The sequence below is a fragment of the Notamacropus eugenii genome, chromosome 2 (genome assembly GCF_028372415.1).
Source record: "Notamacropus eugenii isolate mMacEug1 chromosome 2, mMacEug1.pri_v2, whole genome shotgun sequence".
Taxonomy (NCBI): Eukaryota; Metazoa; Chordata; class Mammalia; order Diprotodontia; family Macropodidae; genus Notamacropus; species Notamacropus eugenii.
Window position 1 is genome coordinate 484,197,301 of NC_092873.1, and position 23,826 is coordinate 484,221,126.

General features: G+C 40.9%; 1 protein-coding gene across 9 annotated transcripts in view; it reads right to left on the reverse strand.

Annotated features, from left to right (window-relative positions):
- DDR2 (discoidin domain receptor tyrosine kinase 2) overlaps positions 1-23,826 on the reverse strand; it is a 253,306-nt gene that overhangs the window by 84,408 nt on the left and 145,072 nt on the right. For all 9 annotated transcript variants that reach the window (XM_072648779.1, XM_072648776.1, XM_072648773.1 and 6 more), the window contains one exon: positions 8,784-8,892. In XM_072648779.1, the coding sequence (XP_072504880.1) occupies positions 8,784-8,880 (97 nt within the window). In that variant the 5' untranslated portion in view covers positions 8,881-8,892. The remainder of the gene's footprint in view (positions 1-8,783; positions 8,893-23,826) is intronic.

A 23,826-nucleotide genomic window follows, 5' to 3' on the forward strand; every position in this document is an offset into this window, starting at 1 on the left:
ATAGGGAGCCAGCAACGTGTAGTGGCAACTCTGGATTCGGAGTCAAAAAATATGGGTTCTAATTCATTTACTAGTTTGTGTGACCTGGGGCCAACTACTTTACCTCAATCTCAGTCTCCTCATCTCTAAATTTTTTTTAAATGAAGGGAAGGAAGAGGATGGTGAACTAGGTCCTCTCTAAGGTATCTTCTAGCTGTGGTATTCTAGGATTCTGTAATTCTATATCTAGCCCACACAAAGGGTTCAAGAAGCAAATAATTCCCCAGAATCTCCAGGGGAAGATTTTTGGGGAGAAGGCAGGATCCCAGAGGCAGAAATCAATAAAGAAACACGCATAGGGGAGCAACATCTGGCATTACCCCACCACCACCCAGGAGAAAACTTCTGCTAGGGAGGTCTCTTCATGCTTTGTTATCTCTCAGCAAAAGAAAGACCTTGCTCCAAGCCAACTAAAACCACACTGATTGCCTCAGCACTGGGAAGCAATGGAACTAACCATTGTCAGGAAACTGAAACCAACAACCAAACTCTGGCTTCAAGATTGGGGTGGGAGGCCAAGCTAAGGAGACGGTAACAGCGGTGCCCCAGCCAGAGAAACCCAACAATTCAACAACATTTATTCAACATCTACTGGGTGAAAATCTCTTTGCTAGACTCTGGGGATATAGAGACAAGCACTCAATCAGTTCCTGTCCTCAAGAAGCTTACCTTATAGAGGAGGAAACAATAAAGACACATATAAGTATATACAAATGAAAAAAGAGTATATCCACTGATACCTCACCTACCCAAGACCAGTGGAGAAAATTCATATCTCTGAAATGAAATATGAATAAGGATCTTCCATTTACCAGCCCTTCTCTGATGACAAAGAAATCATCTTATGTTGCCTGGACCTAGAACTACCACTGCACTCATACCCTCTCCATTCCCATCTTTCCAACTCTGAGAATAGTCATCACAGCAACACTACTATTCCAATTGATTGTAATACTACAATCAATTGCTTAAAGATTATGACTTTGCTGGTCAAAACTCTCTTACCTCACCATCACTTCCCCATAGCTACTGTCTTTCCCTATTAGAATACAAATTCCTTGAAGGCAAAGACACTCTCCATTACTTGTGTTTGCACCCCAGTGCGCAGTGCCTGGAACACAGTAAATATGAACAATTGCTTTTCCATTCATATATTTACAAGGTGGGAGAATGAGTACTTGAAAATGATTCCAGGTGACCTAGGATGGTTATGCACTGTTATTACTGACTTATAGTCACAAGTGTAGTTTAAGGAAGATTGGGGGAATGGATGCTAAGCATCTGGGAGGATTGGGTAAAGAGCTCTACAAAGCATTTTGGGAAAATATTGTGATGCCCGGTTACTAGAACAAGTTTCCAGAAATATCAAGTTTTTTCTAACTACTCATTTCTTCTCTCCTTCCCCAATAGTTGTCCTCTCTTCACTCAAATTATTTTGTATTTATTTATCTGCCTTCATGTTGTATACCCAAATAGAATGCAGAGTTTTCAAGAGCAGGGTCTGCTTTCATTTCTGTCTCTATGTCTCTAGTACCTCGTGTAATGTGCTTTACATAGTAGATACATAACACATGTTTGTAGATGAATATATTGAATGTGATGAAACACATGATAAAAGTATGAGATACACTAACTCATTAGGCAATGTGTCACTGGTCTTAGGGCAGTTCAAACTTGGTGGTGGGTCAGGCACCTAGAACATTAATATGGACTTCATGAATGCCAAATCAACCCCAAAGGGCCAAAGGACTAGGTACTAAAGAATCATTTTCTAACCTTGAACACTGTCCCACAATCCCAAGCCTTAGCAGTAGCAGGAGTGGAAGAGAATGACATCACTTCATACAGAGATCCTGCCCTGGGATTTACAAAGAGCTCTACATTCTTTATTTCAGGTGATTCTCACAACATTAAGGCAGGTAGCACAAGTATTATTAACTCCATTTTTACAGATGAGTAAACTGATAATCAGAGAGGTTGTGTCCCCCTACTTCCTACAAATTCCTCCAGCCATGACCATAAATGCCTCCCAAGGACTGGGGAAAACAACTGTTAATCCCTCTACCTCAACCATCCCCACTTTCCACAGTCAGCTGACAACTTTATCCTCAACTTCCTGGATTGGGGAAAGTCCAGTATGGCTCAAAGATGATGATGAGATCAGACATAAAAACCCCTCTTTCTCTGCCTCTACCCCTGTATAGGTTCTCACCCTTTATTTTACTGGGAAGATTGAAGCCATCTGTCATAAGGTTTCTTATCTCATCTCCATGCCTCAAAACCTCTGCATAGCTTCACTCATTATCCATTCCTTCCTATTGGTTTAAGAGAATGAAGTAACACTCCTTATCAAGACTAATGACTCCACTTGTGCTGTTGAGACCATCGTCTCCAGAATCTTCAGAGACATGAAATCAACTGATCATTCAATCTCATTCCTATTTTCAATATCTCTCTCTCTTTCTCTCTTTCTCCATCCTTTTCTCTTTATCTCTCTCCTGTTTATCTGTTTATCTTTTCTCTCTTTCTTTCTGCTTCTTTCTCTCTGCCTCTCTCTTTTCTTTCTCTTTCCTTCTTTCTGTGTGTCTGCCTGTCTCTGCTTCTTTCTGTCTTTCCTTTACTCTTCCTTCTTCTCTTTCCTTTCTGCCTATCTCTATCTCTCTCTCTGTTTGTCTCTCCTTTCTCTCTCTTTCTTCTCCCTCTCTCTTTGGCTCTCTCTCCTTTTCTCTATTTTTCCTTTTCTCTCTCTCTCTCTCATTTCTCTCCTTCTCTCTCCTCTCTCACATCTGTCTCTCTCCTCTCTGTCTCTGTGTTTCTCTCTCTGTCTGTGTTTGTCTCTCTCCTCTCCCTCTCCATCTCCCCCTTCTCTTTCCTCTCTCTTCTTTCTCTTCTTCAACTGTTCCAACCCTATTGGCTCCTTTCCTCTCTGTTTAAAAACATATTCAGACTCTGCAAACTTAAAATAAATAAACAATTACTCTCCTTACTACTCCATCAAGTTTTTCTTAACTGTTAAACTTCTAAGCAGAATAGTTTATCCTTGCTGCCTTCCCTGCCTCACCACCCACTCACTCCCCAAGCTCCTGCGGTCTAACTTACTTCTCCACCACTCTATTGGAAAAGCTTCTTCAAGGTCTCCCATACCCACCAAATTGCCCAGTTCAATGGCTTCTTCCTTAGAGAAAAGACCCAAATCTAGTCCTATTTCTGCCACTAATTAGCTATGTGACCTTGAGCAAGTAGTCACTTTACCACTCGAGGTCTTCATTTTTTCGTCTGTAAAAGGAAAAGGCTGAATCCAACTTTAGTCATTATTCTAAACGTTGACCAAGTGCCTACTATAGACAAAGCTGTATCTCAAGGCTCCTTTCCAATCTACCACTTCCATTCTCCTTTGACTCTAAGTGATTTCAGTCCTAGTCCTCCTCCTCCTCCTCCCCCTTTTAGCAAAACTGACCCTGACAGCTGCCTCTTTTCTCTTCATCCTACTCCATCCATTGGCTTCTGAGATGAGGCTTTCTCCTTGTTCTCTGACCTTCCCATTCTGAGTCCTCCTCAGGCTCCTTTGCTGCTGCTTCTTCCTATGTGTGGGAGTTCCCCCAAGGTTCGGTCCATGGTCCTCTCCCCTCTCTCTTTACTCTCCCTTAGTGATTTCATTCACTCCGTAGATTCAATTATCATCACTAGGCATGTAGTGAAGAATAACTAGATTTGCAGTCAAAAGATACAGCTTTAAATCCTGACTTTTGCTATTTGTATGGCTTTAGGTAAATGATTTAACCCTTTAGATCTCAGTTTTCTCATCTCTAAAATGAAGGTGTTGGATTAGAAGTCTGTGAGGTCCCTCCCAGATCCAAATGTAGGATCCTTTCATCTCCACTTGAATGTCTTTCATGAACCTCAAATTCAAACTGCTAACAAAATTTTCCCTGCCTTCCCTACTGTCTGTCTTCCTTGCCAAAACCTTCACCCTCCTAAATTTCCTGGCACCACTAACTTTTCATCATCTAAACTCAAAATCTCAGAATTGTGTTTGAGACCTGCCTTCCCATCATTCTCCATATCCCATCATTTTTCAACCCTGTTGGATGATTCTTCCTTAGCAATATCCCCTTCTCCCCATCCCTTACTCTCCCAGTCATACTGCCTCCACATTAATTGATCTCTCTCATCTGGATCATTTGTAATGGGTATCTTAGGGCAAGGCTAGAAGTTCAGGAGACAATGGCTAGGGGAAATGCTGATGGGAGAGACAATCACTAAGAAGTATTTCAGGGTCCCATGTCAAGAAGCATTTATTGAGTGACCACTATGAGCCACCACAGGCCAGACTCCACTCAAGTGGGGACTTCACACTTTCACATCTAGGAAACAGTATGAAAACTGGGACAGTGGGGTTAGCCTAGCATGTGGACAATCATGAAATCTCAGAAACTATGAAACCAAACTGAGAATCTATGGGTCTTGCAATGTTGGCAGGCTGTCTCTTCTTTGGAGTCACAATTACAGATCACAAAATAATGGAACTATATGGGGCCTTAGAAATCACCCTCCGCAAACCTTTTACAGGAAAGGAAACTGAGGCACAGAAAGGTTAATGCCATCCATTCATTAAATAAACATTTATTGACTACTATTTTAGGTGCTGGGGGTAAAAAGGGAAAAACAAACAGTCACAGCCTTCAAAAATCTTGCATTCTATGAGGGAAAATAACATGTAGTCTGAAAATTTCAAACCAATTAGACATAATTTTCCAGAGGGAGTAATGGGGTTAGGGGTAAGGGGCTGAAATTAGGGTATACCCCCTTTAGAAGGTGACACTTGAGTTTTGAAAGAAACTAAGAATTAATAAGCTAAAAATTAATTAGATGAGATGGAAATGAGGAAAGAGTGCATTCCTGGAATGAGGTATGTTCTGTGCAAAGGGACAGAGATGAGAAATGGGATGTCATGTATAGTGAACCAATAATTCAGATTATGGAGGGACTGAAAAGCTAAATAGTAGAGTTTGCCTTTTATTCTAGAGGTAATTGGGGGATGGTAGGGCACTGAACTTCTTGAACAGAAGGGTGCCTGACATGATCAGGACCTATGCTTTAGGAAGACCGAAATCACACAGCACCAGTATCCTAGTCTAATCCAATCTAATGATCCTTCCTTCCACCACCAGAATATATTTTGTATAGCCTCTTTGTATAGTCTGTAGCCAAAATCGTTCCCAGCTTGGGAAGAATTTAGTTGAGTGGCAAAGGCTAGTCAGGACATTACAGATGTTATCAATCAACCAACTAACCAGTACTGTAGGGCAAGAATACCCAGGTTCAAACCCTACCCAAGAAAGTATAAAATCCCACCAAGTAAGCAACAATGCTTACTAACTGTGTAAGCCTGGCAAGTCACTTAGCCTCCATGTGCCCTGGTTTCTTCATCTTTAAAATGAGAGTATTGGACTCAATTTCCACTAACATCCCTTCCAAGTCCTATAACTATAAGCCTATGATCCCAGTCTAGGATTATACTTACTGGGTCCAAACCCAAAGTCCTAGGAAGCAAGCCCAGGGGGGTCCAAGAAGGGATGTTCAGTCAGCATTTGCTGATTGAAAGATTAAGTGATTGAGCAATGGATTACTTGTGCTTTGGGGCCCTGTGATAGGAAAGTTTGACACTGAGCATGTGTGAGAACCAGCCAGTGCAAGATTATTTGCTTTATAGTTGAGCTGGTCCATTTGAAGGGATGGTGGAGGGAGGAGGGTTAATCCTTCAAAAGGGTTTGAACAGTCCAAGTTCCTGACCAGTCTCCCATAAATCAAGGCCTTTATTTCTTTTCCCCTGGCAAGACGAAGCCAAAGAAAGCATCAGACATAGGGGAAAGGAAAAATGAGGGGGGGTTAGCACAGTCTGTTTTCTTTGCTGTCTTCAAACATGGGATAGACTGGATTCTGCTCCAGTTCCATGGGTTAGCACCCTGTCACAAGCTGCCAGCTGTCTTGGTTTGGTCACATAAATGTCCTCGTGGCAGCTCAGTTCCCACAAGTCCCCATGAATGTGCCCAGAGCCCAGACAGCTTGCTCTCCCAGGCCCCAATGACAATCCCTGTTCCGGAGTCTAGGGCAGGAACAGCTGTGGGTGGAGTCCCACAAGTGAATCCCCAGATGGAAGCAGATGGCTAGGTGCATTATGATGGGAATAGCAGGTCCCATGATTAGTACGACCAGGGCTTTTTGGGAGCCAGGAGAAAGGAAGAGGCAAAAACATCCTATGGAGAAAAGACAAGGAATCTGGGGAGGGGCCATGACACGCTGGAGCATGCTGGAGGAAGGTGATGGGGATGGAGAGGGGCCAGGCCAGGCAAAGGAAATGGGAGCGATTAACTTGAAGAAGAGAAGTCTTGGGGAGGGTTACATTTCTATGAGTGAGGAGAGCATTTTGTTTTTAGAATTGTTCTGGTTTACCCCATAAAAAAGAACTAGGAGCAAAGAGCATCATGTATAGGCAGGTAGATTTTGATTCAAAAGGGAAAACGTTCTTAAAAGCAGATCTGTCTGAAAAGAAAAGGAGCTGACTCATTAAGTAATGAGTTCGCTGTCACTAGAGATATTCAAGCAAAGATTAAATGACCACCTCTAATAATAAAAAAAAACTTCTGGGTTTTTTTTTTTTTTTTTTTTTTTTTTAGCTTTCCCAAGATCCATAAAGCTTATTACTTCTGCTTTAGACGTATATCCTCCCTCTAACACTGCTGCCCTGCCTTTTTCTGGAAATTTCCACAATGCACACTTATTAAACCAGTGCCTTACTAAGGATTTCCTAGCATATCCCTGCCTATGGTCCCCCCAGCTGCTAGTGCATGCCTTCCTCTCTCAGATTACTTTCCTTCTACTCTGTAGAAATGTTGTAGATATGTAGATATTTGCATGTTGTCAACAAGAATAATAAATAGCATTTGTAGAGCTCTTTAAAGCTGGCAAAACACTTTACATATTTTATTTCATAGATCCTCACAATAACCCATGAGGAAGGTGCTAATATTCTGCCCATTTTACAGATGAGCATTGCAGGCTGAAAAAGGGTCACAGAGTCGGGGAGTGTGTGAAGCAGAATTTGAACTTGGCCCTTCCTGGTCCCAAGTTTTGCACTCTATCCACTGTGGCACCTACCTGCCATTAGAATGCATGCTTCTTGAAGACAAGAACTGTTTTCCTTTCCCTGTATTCTCAGCGCAAGTCAACTGGCATGTCATAACTACTTAATAAATGTTAGATAATAACTGATTTTGGCACTCCGTTGAACTCCCTCCCAAAAAACACATGGCCCTTGCCTACATTATCCAGTAACCTTAGGGGAAAGGGAAAAGGGTTGAAGCTCCTGTCACCCATTAATTAGGACAAGCAACATTGAGCTGAGGAAGCTAGATGTGCCAATTCCCAGGGCCGTCTTTCTGGCAGAACCATCAGTGATCCACCATTTTTTTCCTACTATGATTTGGAGACATGCCCAAGATCTTCCCAGGTATCTCCCTCATCATATCCCATTTTTAGCCCTGACCCCGAAATGATGCTCCAAAACCTCAGTGTCTCACTCCTAGGCCTCAGGACTTTCCTTAGGCAAGTTAAAACACAGCTTCATAAAGGTCTATTACTTTATGCACTCATACCCTGTCTGTTTCTTTTGTGGAAACGTCCTTTTAAGTCCAAAAACTTCCTAAAATACCATCAGTCAGGGAGAGTATAGCCAAGCTTCATAGTACTGTAGATATCTGTTTTGGAATTGGGAAAGCATGAGTTCAAATGAGTGTGACCCTGGGCAAGTCACAATCCTATTTGCTTCAGGTTTTCATCTGTAAAATGAGGACACGCTGGAGAAAGAAATGGCAAACCATTCCAGTATCTTTGCCAAGGAGACTCCATGAGGTCACATAGGGTTAGATACAAGTGAACAACTGAACACCTGAACAATAACCAAGTCCATCCAAGCCTGGATTCTATGCATCTGAGAAGAAAGTGAATAGTGTTCCAGTGCTAGAGAAGCATCCTCTGAGCAGGGCATGGGAGGAAAACTTATTTCTGCCTTATTTGGGGTTTAGATATGCCCACTCCAGGAGCTCCTTGCTTTGAGGAATTATTTACAAGGCTTGCTGTGCAGATGTGGTAAGAGAGAGAGGAATATCTTTTTTTTTTAGTTTTCTCACAAATACATCAGAGAGAAAGCAGAACAGATAACATGCCCCAAGAACCTGATGACATGCCCCTGTGCTTCCTCCTGGAATGTCTGAATAAATGTTTGTTCAGAAGAATATTTGCTTTTGAGCACAGCTGTGCCCCGTGGAAGACAGGACATGTTGTGCCAGAGTGCCATGACCATCTCCAGGCCCAGAAAGCCAAAGGTTCCACACAACATCATAGCACAAGGGTGCCCGGGAACTCCGGTCCATCCTTTGTGGCAGGAGCCAAAGGCTCTTTCTTACTGCTTTTCCCAGAAGTTGAAGATGTGGAGACTGGCTCTTTGCCCCACCCTTTTCCAGCTCTCCCTCCCTCCATGTCGGAAGTGACCACTCATTTAAGTATACTTATAGGAAACATTTCAAGTCTTGGCCCTCGCCACGTCTGTCCCCACCACAGAAGCAAAGAGATTAATGGCCTCTGGACACCTAGGCCATGGATGCTCCCAAGGAAAACATTCTCAGGGATAGCATCTGCTTGTGAAGTTCTGTTGGATCTAGCAGGATGTTGGGTGGCTGGGTTACCTGGATTAACCTGAGCTTTGGTACCACTCAAGATGGGAGGCAGCAGCAGCAGCACCAAGGGCAGCTTGGAAAAGGGGGTCATCTCAGCAGGTTGCATCAGTGCTGGAGTCTGCAGGCCAACCAGGAAGACAACATAAACAGAGACAAAGAGAGAGACAGAGACAGAGGTAAGTATGACAGCAAAAATAATAGCACTAAGTACTCACAGAACACTTTAGGGTTTGCAAATAGCTATACATATATTATGCTACCTCACAGGATTCTGCATAGAATGACCAGATAATATTATCCCCATTTTAGAAATGAGGAAACATAAGCTCAAAAAATTGACGTGATTTGATCAAGGTTAAACAGCTAGTCAGTGTGAGAGACAAGCCTTGGAATCAGGTGTCTCCTGATGTCATCTTCCCGGCTTAATGAACACCAGGGACCAATCATTACATGTTAATGCAGCTTCACTGTTTTGAGGGCTTAGAATCCAAGAGTCCACAATTCAGACAATGCTAAATAGTACTTGTTTCTCTTTTACCCAGGAACCCTGAGGGTCTTCTCCTCTCATTTTTATTATTTTTTTTTTTATTAAAAAGGGACCATCCCTTGAGCAACTACTTAAAGAAGCCTATTCATTAAATGGGGGTATCTTATTCAAAGTGAGAATGCTATAAGACCTTAGCCTGAAAGGGCCAGGATCTCCCACTGCATCCTGGGCCATCTCCAGTCATCCTGATGAATATCAGACCACTGGATCCAGATGGATCAGAAAAAGAAAGTGATGTTGGTGACCTTGCACAGCCCTCCCCCACTCAAATCAAAGTCAACTGCAAGTCATGTCATCATCTTGATGTCATGGTCCTCTTTGAGAACAAGGGACAAACACAACAACAGCAACAAACTGGAGAGGGAAAGCTTCTCTTACCTGAGACAAGAATCCATTTAAATTTGGGATGGCTCTAATTGTCGGACAGTTTTTCTTTCCATTAAGACAAAATGTGTCACTGTAATTTCCACCCACTCTTTCCAGTTCTGGCACCAAGCAGAAGTCTAATCCCACTTTGACCTAGTCTTTTAAATATCTGAAACACCTCCCATGCCCACCTCATCATGGCATAGATGTCGGGAGAGGGTGGGACAAGTCACCAGGGAAGTGTTGGTGGCCTAGATTTATAGGAATGTAAAATCCATGAAGGAAACTAATAGGAGACACAGTCAGAAAGACCACGGCCAGGCTGGGGATCAATCTGAATGGCAAATTTATCATCTTCTATTGTACTAGGCAGCCACCAAGATTTCTGAACAGGGGAATGACCTGGAAAATTCAGTGCCTTCAGATGATTAATTTGGCTGCTATGTGAAGATTTTGTTGGAGATCAGAGAAAAATAGATACAGAAAGATCACTTAAGTCATTAATACCATAGTCTGAACAAGAGATAATGAGGGCCAGAATCAAGATGGCGGCACTGTGTATGTGAAGAGGAGAAACTGGATACAAGGAGGGAGGTTGCTAAAGTTGAGAACACTGGCTCTAAAGTCAGAGGACCTAGGTTCAGATCCCCTCTGATACTCACTACTTATATGATCTTAAGCATGTCACTTATCCTCTTGGTCCTCAGTTTTCTAATCTGTAAAATGAAGAGAGGGGTGGATTACATGACCTCTGAGGTCCCTTTCAGCCCTGGACTCTAAGCAGAAAGCCTCTAGAAAAGCCTGGGCCACAGATTGACTGCCCATAGGACTTAGAACTAGAAGGTAGATTCCATATTCCTACACTTTCATTTTACAGATGCAACAACTGAGGCACAAAGAGTTAAAGTCTTTTGCCCAATGTCACACAGGTAATTAGTGGCAAAGTTGAGATTCAAAACCAGGTTTTGTGATTCCAAATTTAATCCTCATGCTTTTCTTTTCATTCCATAGAACTTTAATATTTGAAATCATCAATGCTACCTGTAACATTTAATCTATTTCCATGTTTTTTTCTTGTCATACATATAATGATGTCTTTCCTAAAAGACTGCTATTGCAAAAACTCTATTTAAGAATTTGATGATAATTTCAAGTTATTCAATCAATAAATTAATAAATGTTTGTTAAGTGCCTACTATGTGCCACCATATACTAGGTGCTGGAAATATGGCAAAAAATGAAATAGTTCCTGCCCTCACAAAGCTTATATTCTAACAAAGAAATGTGTGTGTGTGTGTGTGTGTGTGTGTGTGTGTGTGTGTACACAAAATACTTACAAAGTAAATAATAGGTAATTTGGGAGAAAGGCACTTGGGGCAAATCAGGGGGCAGACCAGAAAAGGAAGGTCTTATGTAAGAGGTAGGATTTCAGATAAGCTTTACATAAAATTAGGAATCCTAAGAGGTGGACAGAAGAAAAAGTATATTCCAAGCATGGGCAAGACACAGAGAATGGAGATAGGATGACATGTGTGAGAAATAGCAGGAATGTCAAGGGAAAGGTAGGTGGAAGCCAAATTGTGGAAGGCTTTAGATGCCAGGTCGAGGATTCTCTATGTTGTCTGAGAGAAAAGAGAGGAGATTGAAGATTTCGAGTAGTACAGGATTGACAAGGTCAAATTTGAGTTTTAAGAATAGGATTTTAGCAACTGGGAAGGATTTCAATAGGTAGAATTTATGGGGAGGACATCCTAGGCCAGCCCAATGGCATGTTCTAAGCCAGTGATTTTCAAAGGTTTCAATGGGATAGAAAATTTTGCATTGTTTTCTGTGTCCTGTAGAACATCCACACCACCCAAATGTGATGGTCAACATAGACTGGGGACCTGGAGTCATTAAATATATCTACCAGAGTATACTTTTCTTTCAGGATATCCCTATGACTGACTCATGGAATCCTGACGTTCCATGGAACACAGTTTCATGCAACTTATCAAAGATCCCATTTGGATGGTGGAGCAAGGATAATGCATGTCTAGCCTGGTCACTGCCAGGAGTAAGAATGCTATGTTTCCATGAATAAGACCCTGAGATAAACAGAAATTAAAAGAAATATACCCACATTTACACACATACACAATCTGTCCAGATATCATCTTTGGCAACTGTTAAGCACTTGTACCTTGATCAAGAGTTGTCTTTTCAGAAAGATCCCAGCTTTCTAGTCACCAGCAATCAGCTGATGTGTGTATGTGTATGTGTGTGTGTATTCTGTGTATGTATGTATGTGGGGGGCTGGTAATATGTATATATGTGCATGTATGTTTGTGTGTATGTGTGTGTTCTGAGGGCTTTGCAAGAATATACCAAATCCTGGCAAGCTGAGCAGACGTTATTAAAGGTCTTCTGAGGCAAAGGGGTGGGGAAGAGAGTTTGAAGTCCTAAGAGCCTTTTTGCACCATTCTTAGGGAAGAAGGCAACTCCCTCCGTTTGGACAGTGGGAGGTAATTAATTGTACTTTTTGATGACTGTAGATTGCCTTAGACTATGAGTTCAAGAGTAGCAAAATGGTGTCTACAAAGATCTCAACTAGCCCTTCCCTGCCATCTTCTACCACCTAGTCAGGAAAAAGCCCCCTAAAGCTACTCTAATTGGACATTTACCCAGTGGTCTCTCCTAAGGGCCCAACATGTGTACCGCCTGTAAAAATAGGGGAATTGGATTTTTCTAGCCCTCAATCCATGGCCTATGTAATTAAGCCTGATATGAGAGGAAAGCTGCAGATCTAGAGTCAATTCCAAAACTGAGTATTAGCCTCTGCTCTGCTGCATAGCTCTGACAACGTCACTAACCCAAGTCTTGGTTTTCTCATCTATAAATGGGGATAATAAACCTTATACCACCTATCTCAAGTGGTTACAAATGATATAATTAGGGTTAGGGTTAGAGATAGGCTATAAAGTACCTCAAAAAAAGCTATCAAATGTGAACTATTAGCATATGAAAGGGGAACCTGGCCTCCTTTGAGATGTGATTTGAGGGGGGTGGGAAAAACCTTCCTAACACCAAAGTGTTACTACCATTCAGTGCCTTATACCTGAACTTCTAAAGCCTTTAAATTCATTATTAGAAATAAGACTTAACATGCAAAAATGTGATCCATTGGCCTAAGTTCGCACAAGTGAATTCAGAGATAGGATTATAGATCTCAAAAGCGAAGGCACTTCAAAAGTTATCTGGTACAACCTCCTTATGTTACAGATGAAGAAACCTAAGGTCCTGGAGAATGAAGTGATTTGCTAAAGTCACAGGGTATTAAACATCAAAGGTGGAAAGTGAACATGGGTTCCCTGATTCAGCAAGAACACTTTTCCCAAAGTTGTGCTTACTTCCCTTTGTAAATGATAATATGTCCTCTATGAAATAGGTTTGATAAAGCCAGAAGGGTGGGGTTCATTGAATCAATCAACCTCCCAATGGCACGCTCTAAACCAGCGATTTTCAGAAATTTCCATGTGATAGAAAATTTTGCATTGTTTTCTATGTCCCATAGAACATCCAAACCATCCAAATGTGATGGTGAATATGGTAAATATCATGGATTACCTTAACCATGTGAGAACACCTCTACTGAATAATCAATCCATAAAATTCTTTATACTAGATGTAAAAAGTCCTTGATCAATTTAGAAATCCTTGAAAGCCACTGAATGAAAAGGAGTGATAATGAACAAGAAGTATATTCAGATTGGTTGAAACATGGTTATTACCTGTGGGCTTTGTATGAAATAGTAAGCCAATGTGAAATTAATGGATCTTAGTAAGTAATGATTGATCTCAGAGAAAGAAATTCAGGCCATGCCCCAGGGGCTTGGAGGAGAGGAGAAGGCAGAAGGAGGAGGATCCTTGGACTCATCCTTGTTCTTGGTCTCCTCCCTTCCCTTCTTGACCAAGAGAAGACCTTGTGACCTTCAGAGGGCCAAAAGAATTAGAATTTTTCATCAGTGTCCTACTCATAGCAATATTCTCCAAATAGCTGCTACAATGACAATAATAGAAGCTAATGACAAATAAGACACACCTAGGAAAGGCTGCCTCAAGACTCTACTAAGAGACAGTGAGGTGACTTGGTAGTTGAACCTTTGAGCTAGGAAGACCCAAGTTCAAATTTTGCCTTAGATACTTAATACCTATGTGATGCTGTACAAGTCATTTAACCTCTCTAAGCCTCAGTTTCCTAATCTGTAAACTAGGGATAATAGCATATACCTCACAGGATTCTTGTGAGGACTAAATGAGATAACACATGAAACATTTTACAAAAGTTAAAGTCAAAATACTACATAAATTCAAGCTATCACTATTACTACCATTATCATTACTATTATTAGATATTATTTAAAGGGATCTATTGGAAAAGCTTCACTGTGACTAAGTAGAATATCACCACAAAGGGAAAAATGGATTTTGAACAACCAGGATCTGTGATTTATTTCCTAGCCACATTTGCTCTCTAGTTTTGAATTCACTTTCTCCAGTACTTTGCATGTTGTGATAGGGGGGATAAGAGAGGGGGATACGACACAGACTTTTCAGAGGACATGTTAATCCTATGATTCTTACTATATTACCTCAATAAATATTCTTTTCTAAAGGCTAATTGAACTTGGGTGTCTAATTGTTATCAACTGATAATCTTGGAGGAAAACACACTGGTGGGGGCTTATGAGCTATAGCATTAGAAAGACATGAGAGGAGACATTTCAATAATGCTCTTTGCAGCCAGCAAAGAAAATTACATAGTTCCTCAAGAGGTACAGAACCAGCAGAGGAGAAGTTACCAGTGTGAGTGAGGGTTGGGATGGTAAGCCCAGAACCTTATGGGATGTGGATAAGAAGAGATTTGAAGACATATTGATACCCTTAGAGAGGAGAGCAAGTGAAAGGAACAGAATGGAGAGTATGTAAACCCTCAAGACAAAGATCCGGAGCTTCACATTTTTACATTGAGCAGCCCTACATATAAGAGAGAATGTTAAAAAAAAAATAAAAGCAACAACTCTAAAGCTTTGAGTCCAAGTCGCTTTGTAAGAAGGAATGTGCCCTGTGTTCCCAGTCCCCTGTGGACAAACACTCGGTTTCCTCTGAAGGACACCATGGCATGCTGACCCCTGGCTCTACCCCAGAGCCTGGCAGTCCCTAAAATGGTTCATTAGCTCAGCTGCCTCAGAGATACATCTTAACCCAGAACTTTGCAGCCAGCATCAAGATGCCGAATCTCCTGGGGACTGAGTGAGGAAGCAGGGAGAAGTTGGGAGGTCACATTCCTTATGAGGTGCCCCTGGGGGATAAGAACATAGCCTTTTGGGATGTGAATAAACTTTCAACAACTTCTTTATGAAATCCATATTGGGTAATGTTATTGTGACAATCCAAGTCAGCAGAACTTGCTCCCAGATGCATGCTTCAGTAAGGAATTCGCAAAGGTAAGAAAGGCAGTTTACTTTGGAATGTGTGGCTAAAGGTCATTAATACTTTATTGTCTGTTCTGAACAGTGTCTACTTTCTGTCTAACAGAATCTCAGAGACAGAAGAGGAACCAGGGGCCATTTAATCCAAGCCAAACCTGAACCAGAACCCTTTCCATAACAATCCTGACAAGTTGTCATCTAAATTTCTCTTGAAAAACCTAGTGAGAAGCAGCCTACTATCTCCTAAGGCAGCCCGTTGTACTGCATAAAGATTATATGTAATTACAGTAATACAATATACCAATAACTCTATTATATATCATTAAAATAAACTCCAATGGTTCCTTATCACCTCCAGGATCAATTACAAAATTTTCTGTCTAGTATTCAAAGCCTTTAATGACCTAGCTCTCCAACAAGTTTCCAATTGTCTTACACCTCTCCAAGTACTTTTAAATCCAGTGATAGTGGTCTCTTTGCTGTTCCACAAAGAAGAGAGTTCCATTTCTTGTGTCCAAGCATTTTCTCTTGTCCTTTATGCCTCAAATGCTCTCCTTCCTCATCTCGATCTTCTAGATAAAATCTCACCTTCTACAAGAAACCTTTGCAACCTATCCTATTTCTAGTCCTTCCCTCTGTTAATTATTTCCTATTTGTCCAATAGTTTGTATGTAGTTGGTTTTATGCTGCCTCCCCCATGAAACTGATACCTGCTTGAGGACAAAGACTGTCTTTTGCCTCTCTTTATATACCTAGCTCTTAGCGCAGTGCCTGGCATATAGGAGGTATTTAATAAATGTTTATTAACTGTCTGACTATCTTTGGGTATATGTGTGTGTTTGGGCTTAGGGATATATATGTGGGGGGGTATATAGTCAATATGAAAAAATTCAGCAGTTTTTGAGGTTGTCAAACCCTTAGGGATAGTCTTCCAGGTCAGTGTTTTGAACAAGTAAAGATCCTAGTCATCTCTCAAGATATAGCTCAAATTCTCCCTCTTCCACAAAACATAACTTCTCATCAGCCAAAAAGCGATTTCAGTTGCTGTTTACCTGTTTTTCATTTCTGTCCAACTCTTCATGATACTGTTTGAGATTTTCTTGGCAAAGATGCTGAAGTGGTTTTCCATTTCCTTATCCAACTCATTTTAGAGATGTGGAAACTGAGGCAGGTAGGGTGAAATGATTTGCCTAGGATAACAGAGCTAGTAGGTGTCTGAGATCAGGTTTGAACTCAGGAAGATAAGTCTTCCTAACTCTAGACCCGACACTGTCCCACACAGGTAACCCCAAAAGTGATTTCACCTGTCTTTAAAATTCATAGTACTTTGATTGATTAGGGAGGCAACCCTGGACTTGGAGTCAAAAATCCTGGGTCCAAATCCTGCCTTAGACACTAAATAGCAAGTCATTTCATCTCTCTCAGCTCCAGTTTCCTCATCTGTAAAACAGGAATCATAGTAATACCTATTTCCCAGGGATGTTATGAGGATCGGATGAGGTACTATCAGGTTGGCAAACCTCAAAATGCTAAATAAATACTTGCTATTATTATTTGGGTCCCTCTTGTGTCATGTTTCATATTCTACCTTGTATTTTTGTAGTGGCTTGTAGACATATCCTGTCTTCAACTAGATCATAAGCTTCTCAAGGGGAGGGATCATAAAAAACAAAAAACATTGCACACAAAGGAATGTTAGTTCATCATTTCTATGGCAATATTCTAGATGATTTCTTAGTAAAGAAAACAACATCTCTTTTTTTTAATGTTTGCATCTCCCATAGTAATGCACTTTTCATGAAAGTTTATTGGATAGAAGTGAATGGATGAAAATGGAAGGATAAGAACCCTTTTAATGGAAACAATATCAGTACTAACCAGCTAAGTGGTGTCACAACCAGAAGTAAAGCTGTGGTCTCCCACAATTCAAGATTATCAGACTGAGTAGGCAAAGAAAACTCATTGAGTTCTATAAGTGTCAGATCTCAGAGGCCATCCAATTCCACTTACACCTGATCAAGAATCTCCTCTATGACCAATATCTGCAGTACTCACAGGTCTTCTTGTGATGATCAAACACAAACAGGCTTTGCAAATCATGACATATGATAGAAGTACCAGGCCAGGTATCATTATTATAATTAACATGATTTAAAATGTCTCTTCCAGTTGGTCTCCTCTTGACTTTCCCAACCCATGCACCACTGGCAAAAGGTTATAGATTTCCCTCACTTGTCCTACCAAAGTATTCACAGAATACGCTTAAGAACTAATCTCTTTTCTATCCATAATGGTTCCCTGTTTTCCGCTATTCCCTGCAAAGTTAGGCAGAGGGTGAATTTACTTTCTTGAGCCAAGTAAATAAATGTGAGCCAGTCCAGAGCTAGGTACTATCTTTCTGCAAGAGAAGGCATGAGTAAAGATTTGCCTCCCCTTCTAACCCCAGGATTTTCAAATGAAACTAGAAGTAGCTTCTCCTTAAGAAAAGCTAAGACATCTTATAGTCAACCTATTACAATAAATATTAACAACTTACGGTATTAAGCACAGGGGAGGTTTAAATTTAGATAAGATGGAATCGCAGATTTTTATCATGAAATTTATTGTCCCCTTGGGGGAAGAGTAACACACAAGCACAGATATCACATATTATTGTGTCTTACAGCTAAATGCATTAGGAATTAAGCGAAGTGCTATATGAGACCTGAATGGGAAGGTCATTACCAACTGGGGGAAGGGGGGGGGACGGTAATCAAGTAGGCTTAGTGACAGAGATGGCTATTGACTAAGTTGAGATTTAAAGAACTAGTAGGAATTCAACAGGGAAAGAGAGGGAGGATGGACATTCCAGGCATAGGTTACAACCTGAGCAAAGGCATGAAAGAAGAAAACATAGTATTTTTGTGGGGAAGAGAATTGTCCACTTTGGCTGTGATGTAAAGGTTGTGGAGGGGAGTGATATGAGATAAAGACTAGGGAGTTAGGATTGCACCAAGTTATGGATAGTCTTGAATGTCAGACAGAAGAGTTTGGAAATAGGGAGCTACTGAAGATTTTGAAGCAGTGAAGTGATATGACCAAATCCATGCATAAGACACATTTTCAGTATAAAGGATAGTTAGGAAGTGGAAGAGAGTGGAGGCAGGAGGACCTCTCAGGAGGCTCTTGCAATAGTTTGGATGGGTAGCAAAGAGAACCTGTCCTAAGATACTGGCAATGGAAAGAGAAAGAGGGGACCTAGACCATTTGCATAAGATTTAGAGCTGAGGACAATTCCAGGGAGCATCTCGTCATTTTATAGATGAGGAAATTCAGGTTTATAGAGAGAAAATGATTTGTCTAAGATAAAATTGATTACAAATAGTAGCTGGGATTCCAACCTAGGTCTATGGACTCCAGATTCAATTCTCCTTCTAATCTAGGTGCTCTCTAAATTTATCAGGTTTCTAAATAAAAGGTTGACTATTCATGTTACCAAAAGATTCTGTGCCCCTGCGTCTTTTTCCTTTGTCTTTCATCCATTTGAAAGAGGAAAAGATCTGTGCACTGAGAAGCAGATAGAGAGTTTGAAGACCTGAGTTGGAATCCCAGTTACTAGTTGCAAACTATTTTATTTTAGGCAAATTACCTTTCCTCTATAGGTCCCATCAGTCAATCAATTAATTGATAAATATTTATTAAGCGCCTAGCCTGGGCTGGGTACTATGCTAAGCACTAGGGTTACAAAAAGAAGCAAGATGTCCCCTACCCCTAAGGACCTTACAATCTAATGGGGGAGGAAAAATACCAGCATTGGTGCGTTGACTGATCCTGATTCCATAGGACTGATGATGAAACAAACTACCCTTTCCTGACAGAGGAGCGATGGACTCCAGATGCAGAATGAGACGTGCACTTTCAGGCATAGTCAATGCAGGAATTTGTTTTGTTAGATTATGCATTTTTGTTGTAATGGAATTTTTTGTTTTCTTTTGTTTCAATGTGGGGAGAGTTAGGAGGAAGAGAGTATAAATCTTTACTAATTTAAAATACAAAATAATTTTTAAAGGATTCAGTGAAACAATCTTATAAATAATGAGCTATCCCAGTATTTAAAAGATGGTTTGATTTACAAAAAGTCAAGTTATACACAATTTATTCCATAAAGTAAGCAACTATTCTGACGGAAACACAGTCCCTATAAATAATGCCTATCATCACAGCATCAAAATCCAGGGTCAATATTTAGTGACACCACACACACACAAACACGCACGCACACACACACACACACACACACACACACACACACACACACACACACACACACACACTGCTTTGGAACAGAAATCTAAAGCATTTTCCATCATACTAAGCCTGAAACAGAGGCTAAAGTGGAAGTACCAATCCTTCTGAAAAATCAGTCATGGCTTTCAACTAGGGATTTTTTACTTCTGGGGTGGTCCCTTCTGTCATTCATGAAAATATAGTAGATGCTTAATAAATGTGTGTTCATTTAAATTTCACTTGGCTTGATAAGGAGTCAAGAAACCCTATCTACTCAACATGCTTTAGAATAGTAGTGGGTTATTTCTCCCTGTTTTTACTGGTTCCAGCTCTTACAGTTCTGTCTCTCCTTCATATGATCACTGCTGCTCTCCTATGGGGCTGCATGGCTGTGTTGGCCTCATTCTGGGTCCTAGTGACTGCAAAGGCTGCTAGTTCCCCATAAGTCCTCGCTTCCATCTGAAATTAGATATACTTGATTCCTTAGGAATTACCTACACAAGACTCTCTCCTAAAAACTTAGTTCATGTCTATGTGGCCTTTCCTTCTCTCTGCCTTGTCTTCCTCAATTAGGACCTCTCTTTAAAAGGCTGAGTCCAAGGTCAGAGCTCCAGCATGAACTTTAGCAACAGGGAGATAGAGAAACTCAGCTGATTTTCATTGCTGTTGTGATTCCTAAGCTGGATATTTGAGTCAATGACAGAATAGGGGGGAACAAAGACCTCGGAGAAGTTAAGGTCACACCCTATGGAAGAGGTGAAGAGAAAGAAGAGTCAGAAGGAGCTGATGGAGATCTACCTGGACTATACCCAGGCAATTTTAGAATGGGGGGTTTGTCAACATGGAAACAGGAACATGGGTGAGGGTGAATGTGGATGTGTATGCATATACAAACATGCATATATATATATATATACACACAAATTATATATATATATACATATATATACAAATTATATTGAAAGTAAGCCTTATCAATTCTATGCATGCAATGTAGTCATTTATGTGTGCATACATGTGTGGATCCATTTGCATCCTACATACACATGCACATGTATGTATGTTTATGAATGCATACATGTTCAGTTTTCACATCTGGGCACAAGTGTATATGCATTTGGAAAGTACATTGCAAGTAAGTATGTGCATGTATGCATAAAGGCATGTATCCAGTTGTGTGTATGGATGTGCACTGGATGTGGGTATCTGCACACATGTATGCACGTGCCTGTATCTACTGGTGCATGTGGAGGCACTTGCATGTGTCTGTGCCTGAGTAGGATTAGAGCCTGGCTGGGCTGTGTGTGGGGAAGAGTGGTAACATGTGATTTGGGGCCGTATGTTTTAATTCTGGAGGACAGGGCTTCTGAGGCTTGTTTTCCTCCTCGCTGAGTCATCTCCATTTCAGATTCAGCAAAATGAGAAAAGCAATCTTGGGAGTATTTAATATTTGGTAAATAACTATTCAGAAAAGAGCTCTGGTTTTGGCAAGGAATTAGCCCCCAAAAACATACACACATATAACTGTGCAATCCAAAATAATCCTCACTTTAAAAAATCCATTTCCCTACAGCTTGCCAGAACTTCCCTCCACTCCACAGGGAATCCGGGGAATCTTACTCAGCCTCCACTCTCCTCAGGGAACCCCAACATGACACATCTAGGCCAAACCATTGGATGAAAAACCAACTCCTCGCTAGAGCTCCAAAAATCACCATTCAATAAATATTTATTATATGGGTTCTAATGTGCAGGGCTAGGATGGCTCAGAAATGAGATCCAACTTCTCTCCTCAAGTAGCCCAGCCCCTCCTGAACTAGCACCGTTTGTTAGAAGTGAAGTGAGAACAAGGGGGATGTGCAGGTGGAAGAAGATGCACCTGATGCAGTGTGGGAGAATCCCTGGGATTGCTCAATCCATGCCAGGGTTGTGGCAAAAGCTGGAATGAGTCAGTCCAGCCAGCCTCGGGCACTTCTACCAAAGGTAGCAGCTAGCCAGGGTAAAGGGGAGTCCAATGACAGAAACAGAGCTTGTGTATCATTGATGAGACCAGTAAGCACAGATGATGACGGTGAGGATGATGATGATGAAAAGGCCAAATGAACTGAGCAGTCTAAAGCAGGCTCCAAAGTCCAGATACAATGTAAAGCAGTTTAGGTGGGAGGGAATAATGTTGACACTGGAGTCCAGATTCAACTGAGTCCTGCCTGTCTATACCCACTGGACTCACTCTCCTATTCCTAGAGAAGAGGTATCCAATAACAAATACAAAGATGCAAAAAACTGTAGCAAAGGGGCTGAGGTATCCCATGTCCATTCTGTTTCAGCAGTCCTAGTACAGTGTCTTGCACATAGTAGTTGCTTAATAAATTGCTAGTTGGATTCAATGGTTTGGATCAGACATTTAACCTATGGGGTTTGCAAAGAGACGGTAGTGCTGGAATTATATATGTTATGTTTCTGCCTTAACTCCTAGATGACATCACTTCACTAATGAATGCTTAAAACTCTTGTTGGCTGACTGATTGATGGATACCTCAATTTATTTGTCTGTAAACAGGGGAAACCAGCCCACCTGTAGAAAGGAAGTCAACAGATGGATGACTCTTCATTCCCCACTCATATCAATGATAATGTCCATGTGACATCTGTATCCTCAGGGATCTCTCTTTTCACAGTTATCACTCCCCTCCATACACTCTGGCAACAAAATTTATTTATAAAGGAAAATGGTAGAAATATCGATAATAGAATTGTAATGAACTGAAAGAATGTAGAAAAGATTCTATGTCCCAGATTCAGGGAGTTCAAGTTTATCAAGGCCTAACTACATCCCAGGTATCACCATCATCATCATCATCATCTTTGTCATCATCATCTCATTGCTGTTCTTATTACTTTAGTGTCCCAAAAGTCTTAGTGAAATTTTAAGCTTTATTAGTTTAAAACTTCACTAGGACTTCAGGGACACACCTAAGAGTAATTAAAGATTAGGAAAGTGTTTTCTAAACATTCATGCCTCACAATAACACTGTGAGGTTGGTAGGGCAGACATTATTATCTCCATTTTACAGATAAGCAAACTAAGGCTCAGACTACACCACCCAGCCTCTTCCAAATACTTAAAATAACCAATAAGTGTGATTATAGAGTTGCTGGTGGTGTTCTTTGAGATGAAATGGAGAAAGTAAACAGCACCATAGACCCAGAGAAGGATAAGTGAACTGATTTTCAAAACAGGAGAAGGTAGAGTCTGAAAATTATAGGCTGGTTACTTTAACTATTATTCCTGGAAAAGTCCTAGAACACATTGTTAAAGGAGTAGTTTAAGAACACTTAGAAAGGATGGTTGTGATCATGAAAAGTCAGCATGTCTTCATTAAGAACAGACCATACTGAACTAACCTCATTTTTTTTTACATTGGTAGCATCATGGGAATCCTAAAGACCTAGATTTCATCAAAGTATTTAACAAAGTCTTTTATGTTATCTTGGTGGACAAGATGGAGAGATAGGAACTAAATGACAGTAAAATGGAAATAATAATTGAACTTATCTCTATTAGACTGGTGTAAGAATAAAATGAGCTGAAGCATACAATATTCTTAGCAAAGCTTGATGTTAGCTAGCATCAACATCAAAGAACATTAAATGAATTCAGATCCCAAGTCCTTCATTGGTTGACCTGAAGGTCAATCCCTAATGCAGCACCCTGGGGACCTGTGTGATTGAATAATTTATCAGTAACTTGGGTGAAGGTATACATGGCTTATCGAATGTGCAGGTGCTGGGAGGAACAGCTAATATATTAGGATCAGGATGCCTAAAAAATCTTGAAAGGCTAAAACAATGATTAGAATTGAATAAGATGAAAAACCTAACAAGACTTATATGAACTGATGTAAATGGAGTAAGCAGAACCAGGAGAACAAGTTTAACAACAATATTGTAAAGATAAACATCTTTGGAAGACTTAGGAACTCTGATCAACACAATGGAACCAACTGTGATTCCAGAAGACTCATGATGATACATGCTATCCATCTCCAGATGTGTGTGTTCATCCTTTGTTGCCAAAGAAGACCATGCCATCAGAGAAATGATGACATGACTTGCACTTGACTTTGTTTTGAGTGAGGGAGTGCTGTGCAGGTCACCAGCCTCACTTCTCCTCCAGAGCCATCTGAATCCAGTGACCTGATATTCATCAGGATGACTGGAGATGACCCAGGATGAGGCAGTTGGGGTTCAGTGACTTGCCCAAGGTCACACAGCTAGTGAGTGTCAAGTGTCTGAGGTGAGATTTGAACTCAGGTCCTCCTGACTCCTGCACTGGTGTTCTATCCACTGTACCACCTAGCTGCCATCTCCAGATAGAGAAGGGATGAACTCAGAGTACAGG